We start from the raw sequence: 23,993 nt of genomic DNA, 5'->3' as shown, positions 1-23,993 counted from the left end.
CCACTGAAGCATTATATCAAACTCGATTATACATATCAAATGCTACTTTCATGCCTGAGGCACCAAGCTTTTGTAGTATCTACGTGTAGGTATTCCAACGTACCGGTAGCACGCCAATTAGGTACCTACCCCCGCGCGGGTTTTAGCGGGGTTGTTATAGCGGCCCTCGGCTTAAAACAGAATACCTGCAGAATGCCGTAAGTAAGCGAACTTCCCCGGAATATGACGATGAGGTACGCTGCTGCTCACTTCCCCGTGCAATTATCCTCCTTTTATACACCTTTTAATACTCTATTCGACAATCAATTGTGGCATTTCCACGTCGGAAAGACAATAGTCGAAATGAAGAACAGAACTTTGCTTCGTCGACTCAACAGGACGCTGGCGTCCTTGTCATCCCATCCCTCAAAACCAGCGATTGCATGTTACTCGACATACCCGCCAAAAGCACGACTCAACGTCCCAACCGACTACTCTACGACATCTTTACTAGCACACAGCTCTCAGACGGCGCTGAATACCTCGGAGCTACCGCCAGATGTCAAAAATGGCACGACGAAGCGGATGAACCTCTTCCAGGCGATTAACGACGCCCTGGCCACTGCGCTTGTGGAAGATGAGAACGTGCTCATCTTCGGCGAGGATGTCGCCTTTGGCGGCGTCTTTCGATGCACCATGAAACTTGCAGAGAACTTTGGGTCGGAACGTGTGTTCAACACACCACTCACAGAGCAAGGCATTATGGGCTTTGGCATTGGTCTGGCCGCCGAGGGTATGCGACCGGTTGCTGAGATTCAGTTCGCAGACTATGTCTATCCCGCATTCGATCAGCTCGTCAACGAAGCGGCCAAATACAGATATCGCGAAGGGAAGACGGGGCGCAGTGTGGGTGGCTTGACAGTAAGAATGCCCTGCGGTGGTGTTGGACACGGAGCTTTGTACCACTCTCAGTCACCCGAGAGTCTCTTCACACATATACCTGGCTTAAGAGTCATCATGCCCAGATCACCACTGCAAGCGAAAGGCTTGCTGTTGTCAGCTATCCGAAGCAATGACCCGTGCGTCTTCATGGAACCCAAGATATTATACCGGGCAGCGGTTGAGCAAGTACCCACCAGCCCATATACTTTACCACTGTCGAAGGCAGAGATACTAAAACCGGGAGAAAATTTGACCATCATATCCTATGGACAACCCCTATATACTTGCCATGCCGCTCTCACGAAAGCAGAGCAGGATTTAGGCATATCCGTCGAGCTCATCGATTTGCGGACATTATATCCCTGGGATAGGGAAACCGTGTTCAATAGTGTCCGGAAAACTGGGAGGTGCATGATAGTGCACGAAGCCATGATCAATGCTGGCATCGGAGCTGAGGTATCGGCGGCTATCCAGGGTGATGCAGAAACGTTTCTGCGGCTCGAGGCACCCATAACTCGGGTCGCTGGCTGGAGTATACACATGCCCCTGATGTTTGAGAAATTCAATATTCCTGATGTTGCCAGTAAGTAACAGAAGAACCCAAGCCAGATTGGCCCAACTTGACTAACAACGCGCAGGGATTTATGACAACATTAAGAAGTTAGCAGAGTATTAAATTCCAGTTGTAACCCTGCGCTGCCGGCCTGCAAAAGGCGTCCTCACATACGCTTTAATTAAGCAATTGGTGGTTGATATGTATGGCGTTGGACCTTGCATCATTGCGAACTGGACAACGGAATCTTGCGATTACATTGTGTATATATACCCTTGCATATAAACTTGCTTGTAGCCCTCGAATGAAATTTGTCGACCTTCCCGAGTATTGTGAGATATAATAAGCCTTGAAACGAAATTGAAAGAATAGAATGAGCACAGGCGAGCAGGTCGGGTATCAACATTGTTTCGATTCGAAAAGCTACAGGGAGTAGGGTACCTGTACCTAGCTGTATGTGGGGTCGCCATACAAGGCCACACTGGATTGGGTGTGGATTGCCCACCTCTGCCCCGCGCTCTGTTGTTTCAGCAGGTAAGTAATTGATATGACGACCTTCACTCACCATCAACACGGATTTCAGAGACTCGAGCGTTGGTAGACACCATCAGTTCATATACCAACGTAATTCTGCAGACAATATAGCTGCTACAATTCACCCACCATCGATCATAGTCTTCTCAAGAGTCCCGACTCACGATGGCCTCACCGCTAGCGACTATTGAGTCCTTTGTGGAGGGCGCTCCGCCAGGAGAGGTAGGAAACAGCTTGTGCAACCAGTCCCAAACACTCGCAGGCACAGGAGTTGACTTATTCTTAGCTATTGGATGTGATCAATGGTATGCGCGTACCCCGAGCGACACGGCAGCTAATCGACAAACCCCTTACGCAATTTCACAGACATTAAGACTTTGACTATCCACGAACCCGAACTGCTTTCCGAACTTGGACCTGCTTTCGAGAAATACAACGAAGAGCAGTTCGCCACCGTCAAGCTGCCCGGCAGCAGCCAGAGCGTCGTTATAAGTACTCACAATTCCTTGGGTGATGGCCGGTACTTCGACCCCGAAAGCGCATCGAGCTTCGCCTTTGATCATGCTACACAGGTCAGACCAACCTGACTACGGTTTTGATCTTTTGATCCTTGATAATAACAAGCTACCAGAAAGCGAGCGATGTCCAAAGCTATGTTCTAGAAGGCCCGCAGGCGGAGTTAGTGTACGTTGTCGCCGATTGTGATATGTCTGGTTCGGGGGCCTGGGAGAAGTTGACTGTCGATTAGGAAATCAACCCTGAAAAGCTTGTCGGCGTATGTCCAAGAGCACTACTCCAGCGCCTCGTACGGCGTCTATCCCATCGAAAACGACACGAAAGTTGCCATCATCATCGTGTCAAACAAGTACAGCCCGAACAACTTTTGGTATGGTCACAAAACCGTAAGGCTGGAGCTCGACTTGTAGCTGACCGTAGATGGGTTAGGAACGGACGGTGGCGATCCCTGTACATCTTCAACCCTTCTTCGGGGAGCCTTGAGGGCAGCATCAAAGTCGACGTGCACTACTACGAGGATGGCAACGTGCGCCTATTGACCAACAAACCCATTACAAGCTCCGTTTCTTCGGACACAGGCGCGGGCATCTCCAAAGAGATCGCGGCGGGCGAGAAGAAATACCAGGAAGAGCTGAACAGGGGCTTCACCAACCTCAGCGAGGGCGCGTTCAAGGGCCTGCGTAGACAGCTTCCTGTAACGAGGCAAAAGATCGAATGGGACAAGGTGGCTAGCTACAGGGTAGGGCAGGACATTGGAGGCGGCAGCTCGAGGAGATGAAGTGTTTTGAGCGGCTGTCATTACGCGATTACTATGTCAATTGCGATTGTGAATCATGGGATAATAAGCTCCCTATCTGATAGATCAAGGGTAGTGATTTTCGGAGTGTCCAGCGACTTCATTCCATCAATCGGACTTCACGGAGTACCTACCGGACGAGCATAGACCCCCAAGAAGTGTAGGAAGATGCAGACCCTGCCTGAGTTGTAGCTAGCGACAATGAAAGCTTGAGTTGGCTGAGGAGTCAACCGACAGGTTTCTCCGCGTGCTTGTTATGATTAGAACGGTGCTTTGATGCCGACGTAACTGTGAATCGAAACTCAAGCAAGACTCATTATCAAGGAGATACTCATCGTAATCGGCGTCATTCGGAGACCACGTCTTAGTAACCAGCTAACGGCGCAGCTATGGGGTATCTAGCTCTATCTCAAGGCCGAATTAGGAGGGGTGCAAGTGGGAGGGGGGGGCACCTACCCTTTTCTCACCACAACTGATCAATCAATCTTGGCCTACCTATGTAGGAAAATCACATAGATCTTAATAGGCAATACTATGTATCTGAACAGTTCGGCCACTGGGACTTGTTCGGGCTTACTGTAATTGTAGTTGTAATTGTAATTATGTATCTTTATCTTTTTATGTAACCATTTCTTGTTGTCTTTGACTTTGACTCTCCCCCCCCTCTCACCCTTTGAACGGGAGAGAGGATCGGTGAATGCGGTTCGAATGACTCGAGCGAAGCCAGGCTTACTTACTATGTATATATATATCTGAATACCTAACTCGATATTCTAAGAAGATAAGGATACCACAATAAGGGTCCAGTTCGATAGTGAGTACCTAAGGTAGATAATGGTTCGGTATATCGGGGGTTACCATTTTAGCCCGTCCCCGAATCAGAGACCCGAAAGTAAAGTTGCTGGGATGTTGGGGATACGATCCCTCAGAGTCTATTCCCGCTTTCCACTCGGGTTTGTACTAAGTAAGTATGTAAAAACACAGCTCAATTACACCGGCCCTGATTGGCCAAGCTGCATCAGACCACCTTAAGATTGGGTGCTCGCAGTGGTGTCCGCGCTAGCATGCCACCGGCTCTGCCACTGGCTCTCTGAGGGCAGCGATCCTGTGGGATGGCGGGGATTTTCGCTGCTTTGGAAGAGTGGATAGAACTCTTTGGAACTGAGAAGCCCACCAACAGGCGCCCAAAAAAGAAGCCGGCCTATGCCTGCCACAGCAGACCACAGCACACGGACACGGGACTCGCCAACCGAACCGACTGCTTGCCTGCTCGTGCTGACCTGACCGACTATCATCTTGTCCGCTTGCCTCCAATCTCAGTCGGAAATCTAATCTCACCAGCCACGCTGTCTTGCTTTTCCTCCTACCACCACCTCCCACCACTACCAATTCAACCTCGCTCTTTCCTCCCTGCCGTGTCGCCTATTCCTGCGATTGAACTCTCCCAGCCGCCCAACCGCCAAAATGTCCGTCAAGGAATTCACCTACCAGGATGTTGCCGAGCACAACACCAAGAAGGATCTCTACCTCGTGATTCACGACAAGGTCTACGACTCAACCAAGTTCATTGATGAGCATCCGTAAGTCCATGTCGTCGGTCGACTACCTTTTTGCCCATATCGCGAGCGCTGCCCCGAGCGACACCGAAACATCTAACGCTGTCATTGGAGCTCCCCATCGGAGGTTACATTTTGCTGACCATAGATATTCCCCCGCAGTGGTGGTGAAGAGGTTCTACTAGACGTCGGTGGTCAAGATGCGACCGAGGCTTTCGAGGATGTCGGACACAGCGACGAGGCCCGGGAAACCCTCGAGAAATTCTACGTCGGCAACGTGAAGCGCAAGGTGAGTTGTCATTTTCAAGCACCCTCCGACCCTCCATCCATCCCTCCGGTCACATCCGCTTTTGCACCCTTAACTAGCTATGGTACTGACGGATATTGTCGCAGCCTGGTGACCCTACCCCTAAGGCTCACGCTTCCGCCGTTGCTCCTCCCGCCGACACAAGCGGCGCCGGCATGGGCACTGCCCTGTACGCCTTCGTCTTCATCGGTGGTCTTGCCGCCTACTTCGGCTACCAGTACCTCCAGAGCCAGGAGTCCCAGTCGTAAGGGACGACTGAATGTCCTTGTTTTCAAATCAATTACAGGAATGACCGGTATAGCCAAGGGAGTAAAAGGAAAGGGCCCCTCCGAGAAGAGAGGCATGTCAGGTCATGCGGTTTATTTGATGGCGATATGATTTTTGAACCCATGCATAGCTTGTACCGACTTTTAATAGATCAGATAAACATGTATGGTTTGGCTGCGGTGTCATTTCCCACTAGACCTACCCTCATCGGACAGATTAAGTTTTGTCCCCCCGAAGGGTAGAGAGTTTCCAATAGACAATATCATCAGTCCTGCCCATGCTGTGTGTACCTCCGAGCTGTGGTGTCTCGGCCGTCACCGAGCAACGCCGAAGTATGAAACACGTGTCCGCGCCAGAATTACAGTCAATATACAGATGAAACTACTCTAGGCATTGCGTGGAACTCATCCATTACCAATTGCAAAATGCAAAATGCAAAATGTTCTATTAAATACACATGTGGAAGAACATGGGCCGTTTATAATAGCTCAACTTCCAGTGCCCCGAGCGCTTCTTACTTCTACCTACCTGCCGGGTCATCCATCCATCTTACCATATTGCTTTGCTAGCTTACTTACATGTTACTTACCCTGCCGAGCTGCCACCCTGCCAAATGGGTTGTAAGATAAGGCCATGGTGGGCACATTCTGCGGATCTCGCACTTGGCCAACTGCCCCAATAGGTACAACAAATCAGTCCACGATCAGAACCCCCGACCTCATGTACCGCGGACCCGAACTATAGGTAATAACCTAACAACAAGTTTCGAGCCACACATCACCAGCCACAAACCTTCTCTACCACTGGCCTGTGCATTGTATAAATACATTGTAGACATATCATACCTATGGGGTAGGTAGGTAGGTAAGGGTGAGTGTCGAGTGTGAATTAGACTCGGCTGGGCCAGGCAACCCACAACTTTCTTGTAAGTAAGTTGTGCCCCATTAATTTCCCGGTCCCTGTCCCTGTACTTCGGTACTTGACCAAGTGGGCCCAGCCTCGTGCCCAGATGCGTCAATGCTTCCTTTCCCTTTCATCATCTCTCTCTACTGACAGGCTTGGTCCTTGGTCGTCGACATCACCAACATCACCAACACCACCGCCAACACCATCAACCTCATCGCACCAAGCACTTCCCAATACCGCTGCGATGTCTACTCTAGCGTCAACAAAGCTAAACAGCAACGGCAAGCGACTAGCGCCGCCATCGCCCTCCAACGGGGCCAACACCTCGCCCACCAAATCCGATGGCACACCCTCATCCGCCGCCAAACGCCAGAAGCGCGACAATGTCAGCAGCATCAGGGACCGCGCCTCCCCAACCCCTACACCCGCAGCTGCCGCGGCCGCTGCGAGGGCGACGGACTTCGGCACTCATATGATGACCCAGTTGACCTACGTGGTTGACTTCCTCAAGGCGAAGCGCGCGTCCAAGACGCTGCAGGAGGTGCTGGACCACTTGACGCTGCACAACCTGCCCGAACACCAGCAGAAGATATTCGTCAACCTCATGCACAAGCACTCGCGCATCGACTACATTCCCGCACCAAAAACTGCCAAGGGCGCCACCGGCGACCAGGCGCTTCCCGCCTGGCGCACCGGGAAATACCAGTTCAAGGCCAAGATCCCCGGTGTGCACAACAAAGTGACACTGCTCGAACATCTCCAGCACAAAACAGACGCATCTTCACTGAGCGTTAAGGACCTGAAGGATGGCTGGCCCGACTGCGATCAGGCGATTACCGAGCTGGAGAACGAGCACAAGATCCTCGTTGTCCGCACGAAAAAAGACAATCATGCTAAATTCGTGTGGCTTGACGACCCCCGCCTGTCGCACGCCGTCGATCCCGAGTTCTTGAACATGTGGCATCGGATCGAGCTGCCGCACGCTGACGACATGGTGCGCAAGCTCCTGGCACTCGGTCAGAAGCCGGCTAGCGAGGCGCCCCAGACCAACGTCAAGGCCACCAACAAGGCCGCGAAGAAGAGAAAGACGACGCGCCCACCCAAACACCAGAGCAACGCCCACATGGCTCACTTGCTGAAGGACTACTCCCATATGAAGCGGTAGTGGTCCGAGTGCAGCACAACAAGAACGGAGATTGCCATGTTGGCAATCTCAAAACACCAACCTTCTCCCCCCTTAAAGAATTGGCGGCGGTTTACACATGCATACCCGAAGAGAAAAAAATCACCAGAGGAAAAGAAGGATAAATGGAAAGGAAAATTACATGGACTTGGCGTTTTAGAAATTGGAGTCAATCGATCAATCATGGAAAGGGATGGGGATTTTGCAAGCATTTGCCGGCGTTTGGACAAGGACAAAGGGAGAAAAAAATATCTACGGTTTTCAATCAACCCCTAGATACTACGGGATTTCTACACCACTTGATTTCGAGTTTTGAGGGATGATGTTTCGGATATGGAATTTCGGCACAGCGGGAACGAGAATAAGGCTCTCATGGGATATATAACCAGTGCAGGAGCACGGAAATCAAATTGGAATCGGCTCTTACTATACCCGTCGTCATCAAATTCTGCAGATTAATAGAGCCTGGGGGAATATGCTGTGATGATTTTGTTTGGCAAGGTGAATGAATGAATGCTGTGTCATAGATCATACTATCTACCTCGCCTTGCAAGGCTTTGCCAAGTTAAGACCCCAAAACTTATCCATATCGCGGGCTCTTCCCCGAGTATATTTCCTTGCGGATCGTGTTCCTACGTTTACGGAAGTGTAATGCACAGGCCTAGATAGTCTACTCGCCTGAAAGTTTCTCATGGATAACTCTTGGCGTATTCCTCTTATTTAGACTCAAGCTCTCTTATAGATTTCCTTTCCTCGTAGACTGTGTGTGTGTGTGGCTCTCGCTCTCTCGCTGTCACCTTCAACCAATACTAAACATACACTACACACCTACGGATTTCACTTACTTACCATCAGGCCTCATTCCACCATAGTATATACGATATAGTTCGGTATCGTATACGAATCTACACACACACTACCCAACCCTACCCCTAGAAGACATCTCGATATGTTGAGACTCGCTATCTATGTTTAGATTACTCTGGAGTAAGATTACTGATCTATCGATCCCTATCATCTATCCTCGCCGGGTCGTGATTATTAATCCGTACCAGGGCAGTGCCATATTGCGGGGGACACTATCACAGTAACAAAGATAAAGGTAAATATCTAAAGACGAAAAAGACACAGCAAGTTAGGTACCTAGTATGACTATCCCCATCTACCGCGCCGCTTAGGTACGGACACATCATGTACTTACGCGGCCCTAAACAAGCAAATATGTCAGATCGAAACCAGCTTCGTGGCGCGCAGGGAACCGCGCGTGTTTAGTTTCAACGTGATAACATATATATATGTATACCTATGTACGCATCTATATATTAATAAGAGGGTGAATTTGTTTCGCAACGCCCCATCCCCCCAATGGTATTCTAGTCAAGCATGCCCGGAGGGATATATATGACCAAGGTGACAATACCAACCCAACCCCTCTCTTCTGTCGTATGAGAAAAAGCATTGCGGGCGTAACCGCAGTAGGAGAACTCTTTCAGACACCACCTATGTAAATGCTGTGCTCCGGACCCTGCAGCGAGAGGAAATTTCCGACACTAGACATCTCCACGACCCGACTAGCAGGTTTTCTGCATTTCGAGGGCTGGGTGGGATGGAGAAATGGGGAAACGATAGGTGATTGTTACAACGTAGGTAAAGGCAGATGACACAAGGCGGCATTGCATTGCGTATGCTTGTAATTTGCGATGCGTCCGAAACGGAGTCAGCACTATGGGTGTAGCTGCGACCGATCGATCGATGAGAGATAAATCTTTGCTCTGGGAGTCTAGGAAATTGAGCCTAACCCATCTCCAAGTATTTCGGACGACAAAGGACTCTCGAAACCAAGTAAACTCGGACTTGGTCTAATTCTCCATGTATTGTTTGACGTGTTATACACCGTGTGTGTAGTCTCTAGTCTTCAGCCCTAGGCACAGCTAACTTTCTCGTTCGTTGTAGCGTTCCTCCCATTGGGCATCACGGAGCCAAGGAACCGGCAGATGAGAGCGGTGGGCGTTGCGGGCTAGAACTAAGGCACTCGATTTTGAAACAACAAATACTCGAGCATAACCTTTATACGTGTACGTCACACTAAGGGTATCTGCCTCTGTGGCTTAGCCGCGTGAATGTGGGAGTCGGGGTGTAAAGGCGTCAAGGGGTAGGGGCCAGATAGTGAGGAAGCGATTGGAGTAGAGCGACTCGGCTTCTTCTTTCCGCTCGCCTCAAGATACACTGCACGCGCTCAACCCGTGTGCATCTATCACACCTCTGTATCACGAAGCCCAAATCCCAATGCTGAGAATCTTCACATGCTTTGCTGCTCTTTGTAGCACCACGTTCGCACGCCACAATAATCCCTTACCGGCAAGTGCTCGGTAAGCGGAGATAACCAAGGCGCAAATATTCCCGGAGAGAATGCTCCGCAGATCGAGCCAGCCGTTGATCAGTAATCATAAAAAAATCTCGAGATTACAGACACATCTGTGAGTCCGCCTTCTGTAGGTTTTCCCTCGATCGATGATAGCATTTGCCAGATCTGCAGGATCGGTGAAGTTGGTTGGCTGATTAGTTGACGCTAGACACCCATCTATCTGCCGTATTCAATGCCGTTGTTTGCTACTATGTCAACTGCTATTTGCTATTATTCCCCTTTGCTATAGTAGCCTCGCGGGCAATGGTGTCGGCAATGCCACCTTCGAGTACCAAACTTGATGTTGTGTACTCCCGGAGAGGGTTGATTCCCTGGCGAAGCAGTTCGAACTGGTCGACAATATCATCCGCTTTTTGGAAACCCCCATAGACCCACCTATTATTGAACACCATAGTAGGCACAGCAACAATAGGACCGGCTAGTTGGCTGCGTACACTGATTCGATTCTGTACTTCGGAAGAGAGCATATCGATTGTTCGGTCCCATTCCGGGCTATCGAGTACAGCACGAATCTCATCTTCGGGGAAGCCTGTCACGGCCCTGGTAATTTCCATGAGAAAATGTGGATCTGAAAGATCGCTACCATGTTCATGATATCTCGTCGTTATGGCATCTAGGAGACGCATCTGAAGATCAGGGCCGCGAGGCTGCGGAAGAGGTACCGGTAAAGCGGGAGCACGTAGAGAATAAGGAGGATAAAGGGGTGCATCCGCTACTGGCCTGTATACCGTTAACTCAGTGCTTGACTGTCTTGTCGGTGTCTTTTGGAGCGCAAAGCGTAATAGTTTATGTGAATGTCGCGAGTTGCCCGTTCGACCCTTCCACGTAAATTTAATGCCAACATCCCTCCCAAGCCTGTCCCATACCTCAAATCGGCTTCTTGGCAAACCTCGTTCGGTACTATAATAGTGATCTTTGTCATAGACTAGAAATGCATGATACCGTTAGCGAATACTTTGTGTGTGAAAGCCCAACTATAGTCGGCACGGCGCATGATTTCCAGCCCTTGCCATAAAATCCGCGATCAGTAGCCTCATACCGTTGGAAATTGTAGCGCGACCGTCATGCGGACGTATAGCTTCGGGTTATGGGACTCGGTCGTAGAATGATAGTTGAAGCAAATGAAAGAGGCGAGCATCAGAACTTACAGCTGTACTTAGCATTCGGCGCGAGGATAAATGGTGTACAGGTAACTTCGAACACAGCGTCTGGATGTTTCGACTTGTAGATCTCAATCGCAATCAACAAGTTCTTCATGCCGATATAGCAAAAGGGACATATGGTGTCATGGATGAATTCAATGATGAAATATTTTGTTTCTGATGGTGTAGATTCGGGTTTAGCATGGCGCTCCTCTTTGGCTGTCGAGTTTTGGGATGAATTGTCGTCAGGTATTAGAAGATCTTGGACTCTAATTCCTTGCATATTGAGCTCGCCCGCTCGTCGGCCTGGATGTATTCAGGAAATAATTTTGACAGCGCAGATCTCCAGCCCTCGATGATGCTTGTAGAAACACTTCGAATTGCGTAACAATGTCAGCTTATGAGAGCTACGCAGAACTAAGACGAAGCGCAGTTTCCGGAAATAAGCAATATATCAAGTCAGTTCAATGGGGATGGTTGTGGAGCAAGGGATGCAGCAACTTAAGCCTATGGAGTTGCTCGACGACGGGCGCTATGCTGCATTCTCAGGGATGCGGGGACGACAGAGACTGGGCACCGTTGAGGTGCTGCAGAGGTTTCATCAAGTGTTTACGATACCGATGAGAGCTCGTTGACAAATCTGATGTATGCTTCTTCTTTATTGAACAACTGCAGAGAGCTCAAGGCTGAGGGCCACAATTATTAGCGCGACAGATTCCGCGTTGGCATATCGATGATTAATCGTGAACTCTCGCAGGAGCCGACGCGCGCCAGCGGAGACACTGTATGAGGCTGGTGTTTCGACTCAGCCCAAGCCAAGCTCGCACGAGCTTGTTTCCATGGTCTGTCTGTCTGCTTTGATAAGGACATCGACTATTTGTCTCATGGAAAGAGGTTTTATCGCAGCAGGGTATCCATAAAGAGCGTTGTTCGAGGTGCGGCGACGATGTGTGAGTTGGCGCATCAAATTCAACGGCAATGCGACATATGCGCCCGCTGCGACCCTGGGACTACGCGGGGGCGTCGTATTTGACCGGGGAGAGATATCCGGCGGTGGCAATTACTCAAAAGGAAAGATGTCAAAAAAAGAATGTTTCAGCAGTCCAAACACGGCAGCGCGGGGTCTAGCAGTGGCGGGAAGAGAAGAAGTTGGCGAATGGAACAAGGTCGAGACATCACGATGCCATGTAGATATAGGAACACAAGGGAGCACAAGGGGATACAAGGTAAATGCAGGCCAGGGCCCTTCCTGCAAGGCAAGGTATCGTGCAATGCCAGGCGAGGTAAGGCAGGCCAGGGCAAGGTAAGGCAAGCGTTTCGGCCGCGTCCACGGTTTCCGATCCATGACGTGGGTGAAGCACTAGACGACGCGCGCGGTCGACCAATGACACTGCTGATCACAAATCAGGAATCGGGCGCCGATACAGGTGTATGCACGTACAATCTGAGATTGCTGAGATTGGCGTATAGCTTGCTGCAAGTCGACATACAGATATATGGCTCGGGGCGCGACGGGATAGGTAAGTCTGGGTACCGGGCACCACTCGCATCAGTGGCACCAAAGTGGGTGGGCTGACCGTCTGCCAGACCGGACTGGCTTGGGACGATCCCAGAGACCCAAGAGACGTTGTCGAACTGCAGTACAGATGCAGTAGGTTACATGTTTCGATTGCTTCTTCTGTCGAGGCAGGGTAGGAATACCACCAAGATATGCGAGAATCGTCTGATTCCCTCGCGATTCTCGATTCAAGGGGCTCTCATGCCACGTGGGATTCTTCTGGCACTGTTGGGCGGTGCTACATCTCTCGGCAAGGCCCAAGGCTACTACTACTACTACTAAGTAAGCAAGTGTTCATCTGTTAGCATCAGTACCGTCACAAGCATACTCTTTGTTGAGGCCATACCCAGGACTATAGGCGTTAGTCATCATCTCGGGTGTCTCACATGACGAGGTGATCGATTACAAATCTTGCCGTGTCACGGGACTAACCTGACTGTCCGATGGACATAGGTATGGACATCTGGATGGACGGATAGATGGATGAATGGATGCAATGGATGGAGAATGATGCTGTGCGAATGCAATGGTGTACCTTGCTAGTAGTCGACCTGGTCTGGTAGGCAGCCGCTATGAGGGGCTCTACACACCGCCCATCGGCGGTAGCTTCCTACGGCAGACTTTGGGCAGCTTTCATGAATACCTGTGCCTACTTATCTACCTACCTCCTTTTTTAACCTTATAACATCAAAACGGTGAGGAGAAAGTGGCTTGTGTAGGCTACTTAGCTGTCTTGGTTTGGTCGCAGCACCTCAGCCGCAACGGCAGCTGGATGCCTAGAGCTTGCTACACGTCTCAAAGGCGCCAGTGTCTCATCGCGAGAAAGATGATAGAGCATTGAAAGTTGCACGGATGGTAGTGCCTCCGCCTCACCACGGACCTCTTTCAAGACGCCGAACGACAAATGCACTCAGAAGTAAACACAATCATCGTATCGTGTGTAGGTGAATGAATACCTTGATTTATTTTTAGAAAGAACTAGTCGAATATTTATTCTAGTCCTCGCCCGGAAATTTCTGTATAGAAATAGAAGGCCCTCAAAGTGTCGCCTAGTTTAGTCAGAATTCCATCTCCAAGCTGGCTCGCCTTTGCCTTGCGCAATAAGCGCTACCTTTAAGTCCTCAAGAACGCCCAGATGTTTCTACACTCAAGGCACTACCGGAAATATCAAATTCACAATGCCTTATGTCCCTTGATTCCTTGGTCTCCTCGTCGTTTTTTGCCTGCTGATTGCACATCAATGAAATCAAATCAAATCAACGATAGACCGCTCTGATCTTTTGGCTCGCATCCCTGAACTCCATGCCAGTCCCGGCTTCCTGATGAAGGTAATGCAGTGTCGTCCAGAATACCCAGTCTACCCAGTCTATATCGAAGACAACGCATCGAGAAAAAAAAAAAATCACTACCAGATCGCTATCAAATCAGAACTCCAGCCCATTATGTAACTGCATGCCTTCCGAGCTCTTTCCAGGCAAACCAGAAAGTTTACTGGTGAGAGTAGACTACCGGACCAGACCCATCACCCAGGAAAGAGCGATTTGGCCGGTATCCGACAGGATAGGTAATTACCGGAGAACCCGCTACCATCGGGTGAGACGCAAGCCCAGCCTAAGATAAGCCGTAACTCATTAGCTCTAAGTCATCAGGGAGGCAATCCTATTGGCCTGCCCAGAGCTCACTCGGCCGTGGTTTAACGTCATATGTCGATGATTGGGGCTCTGTGCTATTGCCGCGACGGATCTGGCTACCGTAGGAATATATTGGGCTCAATGCATTCCCCGCAAAAGACGGCTCCAAGTCAGGATAGACGGAGCCATTTCCGCCACCATTACTGAATGTTGGTGAAGGCATGTGTGACGGCGATTGCACGTGGGATGGAGACTGCCAACCGACGCTACCCATATGGGGGCTACCAGCCGTGCTACCTGTCACGGACTGATGGGACTCGATGTTCGGTTCCAGAGTGGGAGGTGGGGGAAAACTGGTGGGATGAGAAGTCGGCCGCATACCGGGAACAAAGCTTCCTACGGACGTAGCAGGCGGTGTATGAATATCAGGCCGCAGGTGAACTGGTAGCGTTCCATTACCCATATACGAGTAGTCACTAGCCCGCATCGCGTTGGGTGCGGCAGGATCAGCGCCGGGGGATGCGGACATGTGTCTGTGGCCAGGTGAAGGGGTATTCAAAGGCGATGCATGATTGGAATTTAGAGGGGCGTCGCCTCCATCGCTGCGGACAGACCTAGTAGCGGCGATCTTGCTGGCCTGCTCCGTCAGCTTTTTAGCCGTTGCCTGAGCGGCTTCTTCCAGAGTTTCCGTATGTATGAGTTGATGGCGAGTCAGCGTGGTCTTTCTTGTGAATGTCTTCTGGCAGTTCGCATAGAGACACTGGTAGGGCCTTGTACCCGAATGAATACGACGATGGCGAGCCAACGAGCTACTATCGCTAAAGGGCTATAGACATATTAATATTCTGCGTTTAAATAGTCATGCGACAACTTACTTTGCCACAGCGCTCACACATATGAGGTTTTTCTCCCGTATGGACGCGTTGATGTACTGTCAAAGCAGATCTCTGAATGAACTGTTTACCACATCCTACAAAATCGCATACATGTGGCCGAATGCCGCTGTGAATTCGTTCTGGATCAGTTATTAGCATGGTCAAGAGGTGACAAAGCTAGGCATAAAGCCGTAAGACTGTCCAGGAGAACCCACCGTGCCGAGAGAGATCACTCCGCCGGGCAAAACGTTTCTGGCATGTACTGCAAGGGTAGGCCTTCACAGGCGGCTTGGTAGGCGCCTTCGGAGGCTTGTGATAAGGTGGTAGTAGCCCATGGTCGACAGGAGGCGGAGCAGGTATGCCTGCAACCATAAAAGGCATGCTCGGGTCTGGCAATGGGAGCTGTCCTTGTGGAAGCTGTCCCTGCATTGCAGATGGTGAGCCGTATGCACGATGCGCTGAGTGGTATGATGTCTCGGAGCCATGGGGCGAGTTTGCTCTATCAAATGCAGTGGGCTGCAAGTGTTGTTGTGTCAGAAGCTGTGGTTGTTGTTCAAGAGCGGCGGCGTGTGCGGATGCCACGGCGGCCGCAGCAGCGGCAGCGGCAACAACAGCAGCTTTCTCCTTGTCCATAAGATTACTTATGTCCATGACACCGTCTGAGGGCGGCGAACCCGACATGCTGGGCTATTCGAGGACAGGCAAGGTATAGATCGAATCTGGCAACCTTGTGGAGGCGTGGTTCGGTCAGCAATGACGGCTCGAGAGCAATGACAGCTTGGTGTGGAATATGGAAGGATCTGAGGGTGAGATCGAGGACAAGTGCTGAGGCACGGATCATGGATTGGTATGAAGATTGGAGCGTGCGCGTGGGATAGGGAACCAAGGACAAGGACAGACGAGGGTACCTATATGAGAGCAAACCAGGCGGGAACGGCGAGGGGGTCACAAACCAATGTTGTTGGGTGCATGCATAGATCTCTAGATGCTCCTGAGAACTACGGGATAGGCCGCCAATCTGACCAGCACGGCGGAGTTGCTCTGGGCGGCAGACCAATGGAGAAAACGCCAACAGGAGCGAAGGGCGGATTAGAAAGGCTACACCATGGACATGCTATGCTGGCAGTCCGGGTGTAATGCTGGTGAAGTATGGGGAAGAGGAGAGGATAGGATCGTCGAGGTCGCAGAGGTAGATGCAGATGTAGACGAGACGCAGAAATAGTAAATCATAATAATGGACAATAATTTCGAGGTGACGAAATGACCCTGCAAATAGGAAGGGTCGAATCAGGTGAAGGGATGTGCTAAGGTTGCAGCAGCGTGTCCCGCTAGGTGTTCCGCTAGGTGGCCCGCTACAGCGCTCCAGCCGTCCTTGGGGCGCCGTTTTAGACCTTCAATTGCAGGGCCGCGGGCACCATTTAGTGAATGGGAGCGGCGCTCAAAATGGGATGGCGTAAGATGGGATTAATGGTACCTACTTAGGTATGTACACTGTCGCACGCAGGTACATGTCCGATCGGTCTGGATACCTCTATGCACTACTAGATATACATAGTAAATAGCTGGAAAGACAGGTTTCGATTGAGCTCAACGGGAGTACATCTAGCTGAATGCGCTGGCCGGGGTACTTCTATCGACTATGGCTAGTGTGCAGGGCCTACCAATCAGCGCATTGACGTCTTTGGCAGCGATTGGGAAAAGCGGGTTTCAGGTAGATCTGTGCAAGTATTCAATGTTCCCATTCCCTTCTACTGTAGGTATCGCAAACACTTGACGAAATCCCTCTTGCCTACTCAATAGCACCCGGTTATTCGGCCATCCAGCTGTTTAAGGTGAACTGGTGGAATACCAGCAAGTGTCTGATGGATCAGGGTTTGCTCTTGGGTCAGATCGTGAATGCTGTATGATTGGCTCCAGAACAAGAAACGGAAATGTGAAAGCGCATCCAACTATGCTATTGATGTCGAGAGCTTAACAAATAACCACATACTACCTAGCTCAAGCGTCTATCTATTGTCTACAAACAACGAATTACCTATCAGGATACACATATATGGATGTGTGTGTGTGTGTGTGTTTGTGAGTATCAACAGAATTCTTTTCTATTAGGGATCAGCAGATTTCTCTGGGACAATTGACATTATCTCGGCAACATGGACGCTGATGTACTCCCGCACATGCTACCTAGTAGTCTTCACATGCAGACTTCTTCTCAGGAAGATTCATGTACCTCTGTGTACAGTGAGCATTTTACCTTGTTGGTAAGATGTGCATAAATGTATCATTGTCAGAATCTCTCCAATAAAGCACCTTCAAGGGGCAAATACTATTCTATACATTTATATACAATACCAGATTAGCTAGAACACATATGAAGCACGGAGCAGCCCCTGGCGGGCGTAAAGAGGAGCCTGAAGGTTTGATCCGTTATTACCTAGTGTACCGGCTCTCCGGAGAAGCAGTCACATCGATCTTTGACACAAGCCCGGAGCAGTATACAGTACATACTTACTGTAGGTAGTAAGTATGCCCAATCGAATTTCCATGTCCATTCACTAGAGTAGGTCCGTGCAACATGTCATCCTTCCCTCTTACTTTTGCTATCCAGTCTTACGTGTACAATTGAGCGAAGTACTCGTTGATGCCAATGGAAACGAAGTGCCCAACACTTGGCCCCCTGGCGCCAATGCAATCATTCATTACCTTGAACTACAGTAAGTTTAGCGCATATCCGCACTCTTAAGCAGCTGGCCGTGATGAACCCATGCCCATCAGCCATTCCCCCCACCTTAAGCTTGCCCCGGCGGTAGTCTGCAGTCACGATTTTTACCCTGGACTGTCAATCTCAGCTTCAGGGGGCAATGCTGAAGTGTAAGTAAATAAGTACAGACTGTACAGACCTGTACTAATCCGAATCCAGAAGCCCCATAGAAGTTTTCGAGAAGCAGGGCACGGGGCACAATGAAACGTCACGAACCAATGCCTGAATGTACCTACGGTACCCTACAGTAAGTACCTACTTTACGCGTACCATGATCTTGCAGTAGATATCTGAAATAAGAAGCTCCTGATATCGTGGGGCGTTGCCAGTATCATGACAACGATGCCGGTCGTAAGTATGCTCTACTTTTACTACAGAATATACTACTCGGGCAATTTTAAACATAGGTATGGCATGAGACTTGCAAATTACTACCTAGGTATACTTACACGCGGCCCCCTTTTGAGGTTAGGGTTGTTTGCAGGTTTGCCATGTGGCTAGCTAGCTAAGTAAGTACTGTAGATACTGACTACCGGTAGGTAGGTATGTAGTGCAGATATGGAAATCCATACCCCGTGAGATCTAGGTAATACAGAAGCTGCAAACATCTACTTAGGATCCGATGCCACGTCTCTCAGTGCTGAGAGTAAGTAGGTAGAGTCTTCGCGGAATTGGCCCTTTCTCGTGTACATAGTATGAATCTGACCTATTCTTGGCCACGTACCTAAGTAGTTGATCGCATACTTATATCTGTAACCACGCCGAAAACGGCTAGAACTGGCCAATGGCCTGACTCTTCCAGACTCTTCATAGTCAAGTGGCTGATCTAGGTAGGCAATAGATGGATTGGGGATTCTCGGCAGAGGTCCCCGGGTAGCGCGCCGCTATCCGGGCCACCAGCGTCGTACTGCTACTGTTGATCGACAGGTCCCAGTGTTATCCCCCTGGAACGCCTCATCTCGGCAGTCCCGACTAAATGGTACACATCGCTTCGTTTTCACCCTCGCCCTGTGGCCCCTGCCTGTAGGCTGTCTGCCTACATGCAAGCTTGATAAAAGTTTGTACCATTCTTTATTAGCATTTGACATTAATGCATCATAAGGAAGGGGCATAGTACACCTCCTCCAGGATCGTGTAAGTATGCTGAGAAACAGTCTTAACTGTCTCAGCGCGATAGCTTGGAGTAACTAAAAAGTGAGGTACCGGTAAGATTAAACCCGAATAGCTATACTTAGGTAGTATGATATAAGCAGACGCTATAGCCTCTGACTACCACAGACCTCTATAGTGCAACATTCGATACCCTTCAAGTTTCAGCAGCTATAAAATCATGTTAAAGATGAGATTAGTGCTTTTCGCAATATCTTTCTATGGGTTGTCAACGAGAATTCATCGATAGGGAAATTCTCTCTCTAAATAATTGTTCATGAGGTAATAGCGCGCGGCCCGGTCCGGATGTACCGAGGTAAAATCCAGTTATTCATGATGTTTACCATCATCGTCATCATCGTCAATTCTCATGCGTTGCAACAATAGTCAACGAAAACATCTGATGAGCGCTGTATCTTCCATGCAAGCGCAGTTCAAGGTTCTAACTTTTCGACGTTGTGTAGGTGTCAGCGCCGACTCGCCCCAGCTCCGAAGCTGTCATGGCTCACACATCTACGAAGCAATCTCACAAGGACTCATGTTTATTGACGAGTAAGGCTCCATACGATGACATTCAACGCTGTGGTCATTGGTCATTATGTAGCGCGCGCTTAGGCTGGGTGTCTGTCTAGTCTTGGTGGGACAGATGGGTTCAGAGTAGTACAATACACAATTGCACCTCCCACAAATCCTTGCATATCTTAAGTGACGTTATGAGAGCAAACATGATGTGTTAGCCGAGGGTGGTGGATGTGACAACTTCGCTCATGAGCATGTCCTTCCTTCGTGAGAATAACTAGGAGATGGCTACTCCGATGAATATTGATGCCGCCCGATGACATGAAAAACGACTGTCATTGAATATCATGTAGGATATTGGAATATCTCCCCTTACATCTAACTGCTTGGACATGGCCCATCAGGTGCCAGATACGACAATCTTTACACCGCATTCCTCAGTTCGTGCATCTTCTAGGCTCTTTACCTCATAGGTATTAGCACACCACCCGTTCATGATACCCGTTCATGATGTAAGGGATGGTCTCTACTCAGGGGGGAATTACATCTGATATGGAGTTAGTCGGTATCCAGTTCACAATCCGTTAGATTTTACTGGTTGGTGAAACTGTACACAGCATGAATATGCACTCAAAAATGCATGATCTTGTGTATTGACATGGAGAAATTAGGTGGTGTTCTTCACGATCTCGACTAATAGCTTACGACACACAAGTCACAGGTTTGTACGATGCGTTTACAGTTATTATGTATTCAGTGAATGAGAGATAGATAGAGTGATTCTTATTTACAAGCAATTTTTCAGGGTGTGGAAAGCTTTTGATATTTATGTTTCATGATATTTATTATTGTAGGTTATGTATAGTTAGGTTCGGATTGAACATTGAGGTTATCTCCTGCATTGAAATCCCCGGACGAGCAGGACATTCAAATATAAAGTTCAGACTCAATAGTCAGTAATATGTACGTACCATGTTGGGAGTCAACCTGCTTATGTGTCTATATACATAGCAAGCTATTGATCCCTCAATTGATATCGATCAATCACATGATGTTACAGTACTACAGACACAGACTACTACACAAACTAACAACCGATTCACTGCTCTAACTAAACAATGCTAGTCCAAGAAAAGAAAAATCCAGGCTTCACAAGATCATAATAGGGAGATTTCTGGGTATCACCAGCGGTAAGAATATTAAACCTAAAATCCGAAAAGAGCCAGTGTGATTGATATCATACTGAACGTATACCTTAAAATGAGTTTCTTGCTCTGCCCACGTAGTGTCTATAAATCAACCCCATCCTTTTTTCTCTCTCGATTATTGGGAGCAACAAGTTCGACCTTCAGCATCTAGAATACCCTGTACGTTACACATTATACAATGAAGGACATTCTGTTCACCATGTTCGGATTCGGAAAAACGTCTCCCCAGACCGATATCACATATCAGTAAGCATTCCTGGGCTTTTCCAATTTCCTCTTGGCTAGCTCTGGACGATCATCTCCTCACATCTGCTACCCTTTCGCACCACGAGCATATGGTGATATAATCTTTCCCAAAACTCACCCAGGGTTTTATGCAGGCGAATTCATCTCAATGGTCTGGATATGCTCAAGACCGCGGGTATTGACGACCCGAAGTCCGAGATCCTGCATCTGACGAAGCTGGAACCGACGAACACGGATGAGAAAATAGACGCCATCGCAGAAGTGATAGCAGACGCCCATTTCGACACACTCTCGAATAACGCGATCCTGACAGCTGGCGGGTACGCGAACAAGGAATCTCTCAAGGAAGCGCTCCTGAGTATTGACATCACCCACTGGAAGAACAATTTGGAGGCTATGTTGGCCAGAGGGGCCTTCGTATACACAGCTCTTGACAAGCAGGAGATTGTAGGCGTCATTGTCCTCATTCAGCTCGCTGAGAAGATTCCCACAGAGAATTTGCCAAAAGCGGGGCCGACGGGCGAGGTCCCTTTCCCTGACCCCTCTGATCTGGAAGCGGTCAAGGTATATGCGCAGTCCGAAACTAAGGACAAAGAATTCATGCACCAGCTACGCTGCAACGTGAACAGTCTTCTGGATCACCGCGATGCCGGTAAAGTGTGGGGTGAGTATCGACGTTGCGTATGTTCTCCCTTCATATATATGTATAAACTAACAGCCGCCTGCTTCTACTAGAGTTATGTGGGTTTGGAGTGAAGGAGAAATATCGACGCCGGGGGATCGGCAGGGCCTTGGTCAAATACGCCCTGTCCCAGGTTCCTGGCGGCGATAGAGTGATTATCCACGCGGAGACTAGAGTGGAAGCTATGTATCGGCGCATGGGGTTCAGATATGCACCGTCGGGGTCGGGCACCGTCTACTCTATTACCCTCAAGCCGGAATGGGGTGGTACCCAACGTCCTCTTGTATTTCCCATGATGATTCTTCAGAAGGAAGCGGATAAAACATCGAAAAGATGAGTGACTGGGATGGCGGCTTTTGGATTATTGAAGGCGTCAGGAGATCAATATGAAATTCCTGATAGGTTTTAAGGATAGGGCTTGGATCATCCTTAGTAGTTAGCAGAAGCGACGCGGAAGGTTAAAGCTGCTGCGGGACACCATCGTCGTTGCGCATGCCCGACGCTCTTTGTTTTCACACGACTACTTCAAGGCGGTGTGCATTTTCAGCTAGGAAAGATTTAGAAATATGAACATGATGAAAATGATGATGACATTCTTTCAAGGCGGTTCAAGAAATCGACTATTAGTAGATAGTAAGAGGGGATACATTATTGGAGGGCCCCGTCTGCTTCGAAGCTGGTAAGTTAGCGACATGTGCATATTGGAACCTCATGTCTGCTCATGGTGAGGACCATACAGCTAACAACTAACAACATGCTAGACCCCCGGCTCTATCTCAGGAATTCAGTTCGACTGACCGCTTTTTTCTACTACGCTGTCAGGAGTTAACGATGGAGCTTCGAGATGCTCTAGGATGTCAGGAACAAAAGCGTTGTGCCTATCAACTGAACCGACGTAGACACAGGAGAGCAATCGGGGGTGACAATGAAGACACACCTAATAAAACTGGAGCCGCATTGCTACTCATGTGATGCCTATCTAACCGCTTTTCGGAATAGACTAATCAATGGATCTATTACCTACCTTGCTAGGCAGTGGGTTGGTACATATTGCGCCTGGATAGTTGCGCATGTTGCATGCTGTGTTCGCAAGCGAGTGCCGGTCTCCTCGTTCGTTCGGATACAAGGGGGTTTAAGCCTTCGGAAGTGCATTGTAACGAACTCACCCTCATGGGAATGTAGGCTCTCTTGATGTTTGGTGAGGGCAGAGTGAGGGTGATCGGCTGAATACATCATTGCACGCACATCGTCAAGGGCCCTTGATGCGAGAAGACTCGGGAAATTTACTGTACGATGCCGAATGCACCAGAATGCATCTGTACCAACGGTCGCTGACCTAATGCATCTAGCCCCAGCCTAACGACCAACTAAGCGATACCTAGATAGCTTCCGAGCCAACGCGCGCTTAAGCTCCGAGAAAGCGGCAAATGCTACCTATCCATCTCCAATTTTATTGCAGAGGTGTGCTCGGTGCCGGGGGTGGGACGGAAGAAGTTGTAGAATCCCTCGGGTACGTACGTACGACGTACATACTGTATGTAAGTAGGGAGATTGATTGAAAGTTCGGACCGTACGGAAAGCTGGAGGAGATGTGAGGCGGCATACTCGACTGAGGGATGACATGATGATGACCGTCTGCAGGTACGATGACCTTGCATATAATAGTTATAACAGTGAAAGGGAAATAAAGCGGGAATGTCTCGCTGCGCTGACACTAGCATACAAGGGCTTCTTCCGGTAAGTTACCCGTTCTATCACCCTTTTATGTCCTGTTTGGGGGAGGGTTACATGAATAGGTCCGACAACTCGGAGACTCAAGGGGTGCGGCATGTTCGTGGCTCCTTGGCTACGCACTGGCTGGGAGCTGCAGTCTCTGAGTGGTGAACCCCAACTGCAAATGCATACCTAGTACGACACTATTGCATCCAACGGCGGCATGTTTCCTTCGTAAAACCCAGGTGTGCTATGAGGCGTTCCTCCCCGCATCATCTTGGCCTAGAGTCTATTTGCGGGGTTGGCCCCAAATGCATTGTGAGCACCCATGATACCTAGCCAGAGAATATATTCATTCCTATGTCCTACTATCTAAGAGACAGGCTTGGTACTGGCACAATCCAGCTGCTATCATTAATATTATCATGTGTTGGAGGTTATTATAAGCATATAGGGTAATGGCTTGTAAATAGATTACCAAATAAGGGAATGCTGTTGCAGGGTAGGTAGGAAGAGTGAGTACCATAGTGTGTTATTCAGACTGG

General features: G+C 49.3%; 6 protein-coding genes across 6 annotated transcripts; 4 read left to right on the top strand and 2 right to left on the bottom strand.

The window, feature by feature from the left end:
* Positions 1–342: 342 nt before the first annotated feature.
* Positions 343–3,302, top strand: F5B22DRAFT_635560 (putative F-actin-capping protein; the record flags this gene model as incomplete). The annotated part of the gene is made up of 5 exons (XM_047977165.1): positions 343–1,504; positions 2,375–2,580; positions 2,640–2,692; positions 2,757–2,894; positions 2,954–3,302. The coding sequence occupies 5 exons, from the start codon at positions 343–345 to the stop codon at positions 3,300–3,302; spliced, it is 1,908 nt and encodes a 635-aa protein (XP_047832196.1).
* Positions 3,303–4,784: 1,482 nt separating this feature from the next.
* On the top strand, positions 4,785–5,431 carry F5B22DRAFT_645340 (cytochrome b5; the record flags this gene model as incomplete). The annotated part of the gene is made up of 3 exons (XM_047978570.1): positions 4,785–4,900; positions 5,039–5,165; positions 5,270–5,431. The coding sequence occupies 3 exons, from the start codon at positions 4,785–4,787 to the stop codon at positions 5,429–5,431; spliced, it is 405 nt and encodes a 134-aa protein (XP_047832195.1).
* Positions 5,432–6,600: 1,169 nt separating this feature from the next.
* Positions 6,601–7,521, top strand: F5B22DRAFT_645339 (uncharacterized protein; the record flags this gene model as incomplete). The annotated part of the gene is made up of 1 exon (XM_047978569.1): positions 6,601–7,521. The coding sequence occupies one exon, from the start codon at positions 6,601–6,603 to the stop codon at positions 7,519–7,521; it is 921 nt and encodes a 306-aa protein (XP_047832194.1).
* Positions 7,522–9,688: 2,167 nt separating this feature from the next.
* Positions 9,689–11,720, bottom strand: F5B22DRAFT_91692 (uncharacterized protein). Its single transcript, XM_047980688.1, has 3 exons — positions 11,640–11,720; positions 11,113–11,395; positions 9,689–10,889 (listed from the first exon to the last, which is right to left on the bottom strand). Exons 2-3 carry the CDS (start codon positions 11,387–11,389, stop codon positions 10,165–10,167), a joined length of 1,002 nt encoding a protein of 333 aa, XP_047832193.1. The 5' UTR covers positions 11,390–11,395; positions 11,640–11,720; the 3' UTR covers positions 9,689–10,164.
* Positions 11,721–14,323: 2,603 nt separating this feature from the next.
* F5B22DRAFT_645337 (uncharacterized protein) lies at positions 14,324–15,851 on the bottom strand (the record flags this gene model as incomplete). Its single annotated transcript, XM_047978568.1, has 3 exons — positions 14,324–15,121; positions 15,171–15,310; positions 15,386–15,851. The coding sequence occupies 3 exons, from the start codon at positions 15,849–15,851 to the stop codon at positions 14,324–14,326; spliced, it is 1,404 nt and encodes a 467-aa protein (XP_047832192.1).
* Positions 15,852–21,006: 5,155 nt separating this feature from the next.
* F5B22DRAFT_645336 (uncharacterized protein) lies at positions 21,007–22,072 on the top strand (the record flags this gene model as incomplete). Its single annotated transcript, XM_047978567.1, has 3 exons — positions 21,007–21,053; positions 21,188–21,717; positions 21,789–22,072. The coding sequence occupies 3 exons, from the start codon at positions 21,007–21,009 to the stop codon at positions 22,070–22,072; spliced, it is 861 nt and encodes a 286-aa protein (XP_047832191.1).
* Between the last annotated feature and the right edge of the window lie 1,921 nt (positions 22,073–23,993).

Source organism: Xylaria bambusicola, assembly GCF_022495145.1.
Source record: "Xylaria bambusicola strain CBS 139988 unplaced genomic scaffold F5B22scaffold_14, whole genome shotgun sequence".
Lineage (NCBI taxonomy): Eukaryota > Fungi > Ascomycota > Sordariomycetes > Xylariales > Xylariaceae > Xylaria > Xylaria bambusicola.
This window is presented reverse-complemented; position numbering and strand designations above follow the sequence as displayed.

Excerpts from the sequence above, each read along its gene's own strand:
- F5B22DRAFT_91692 (XM_047980688.1), bottom strand. The coding sequence starts at position 11,389 with ATGCAAGGAATTAGAGTCCAAGATCTTCTAATACCTGACGACAATTCA. Across the intron at positions 10,890-11,112 it reads GCCGAATGCTAAGTACAGCT|TCTATGACAAAGATCACTAT; the intron begins GTAAGTTCTGAT and ends ATGCATTTCTAG.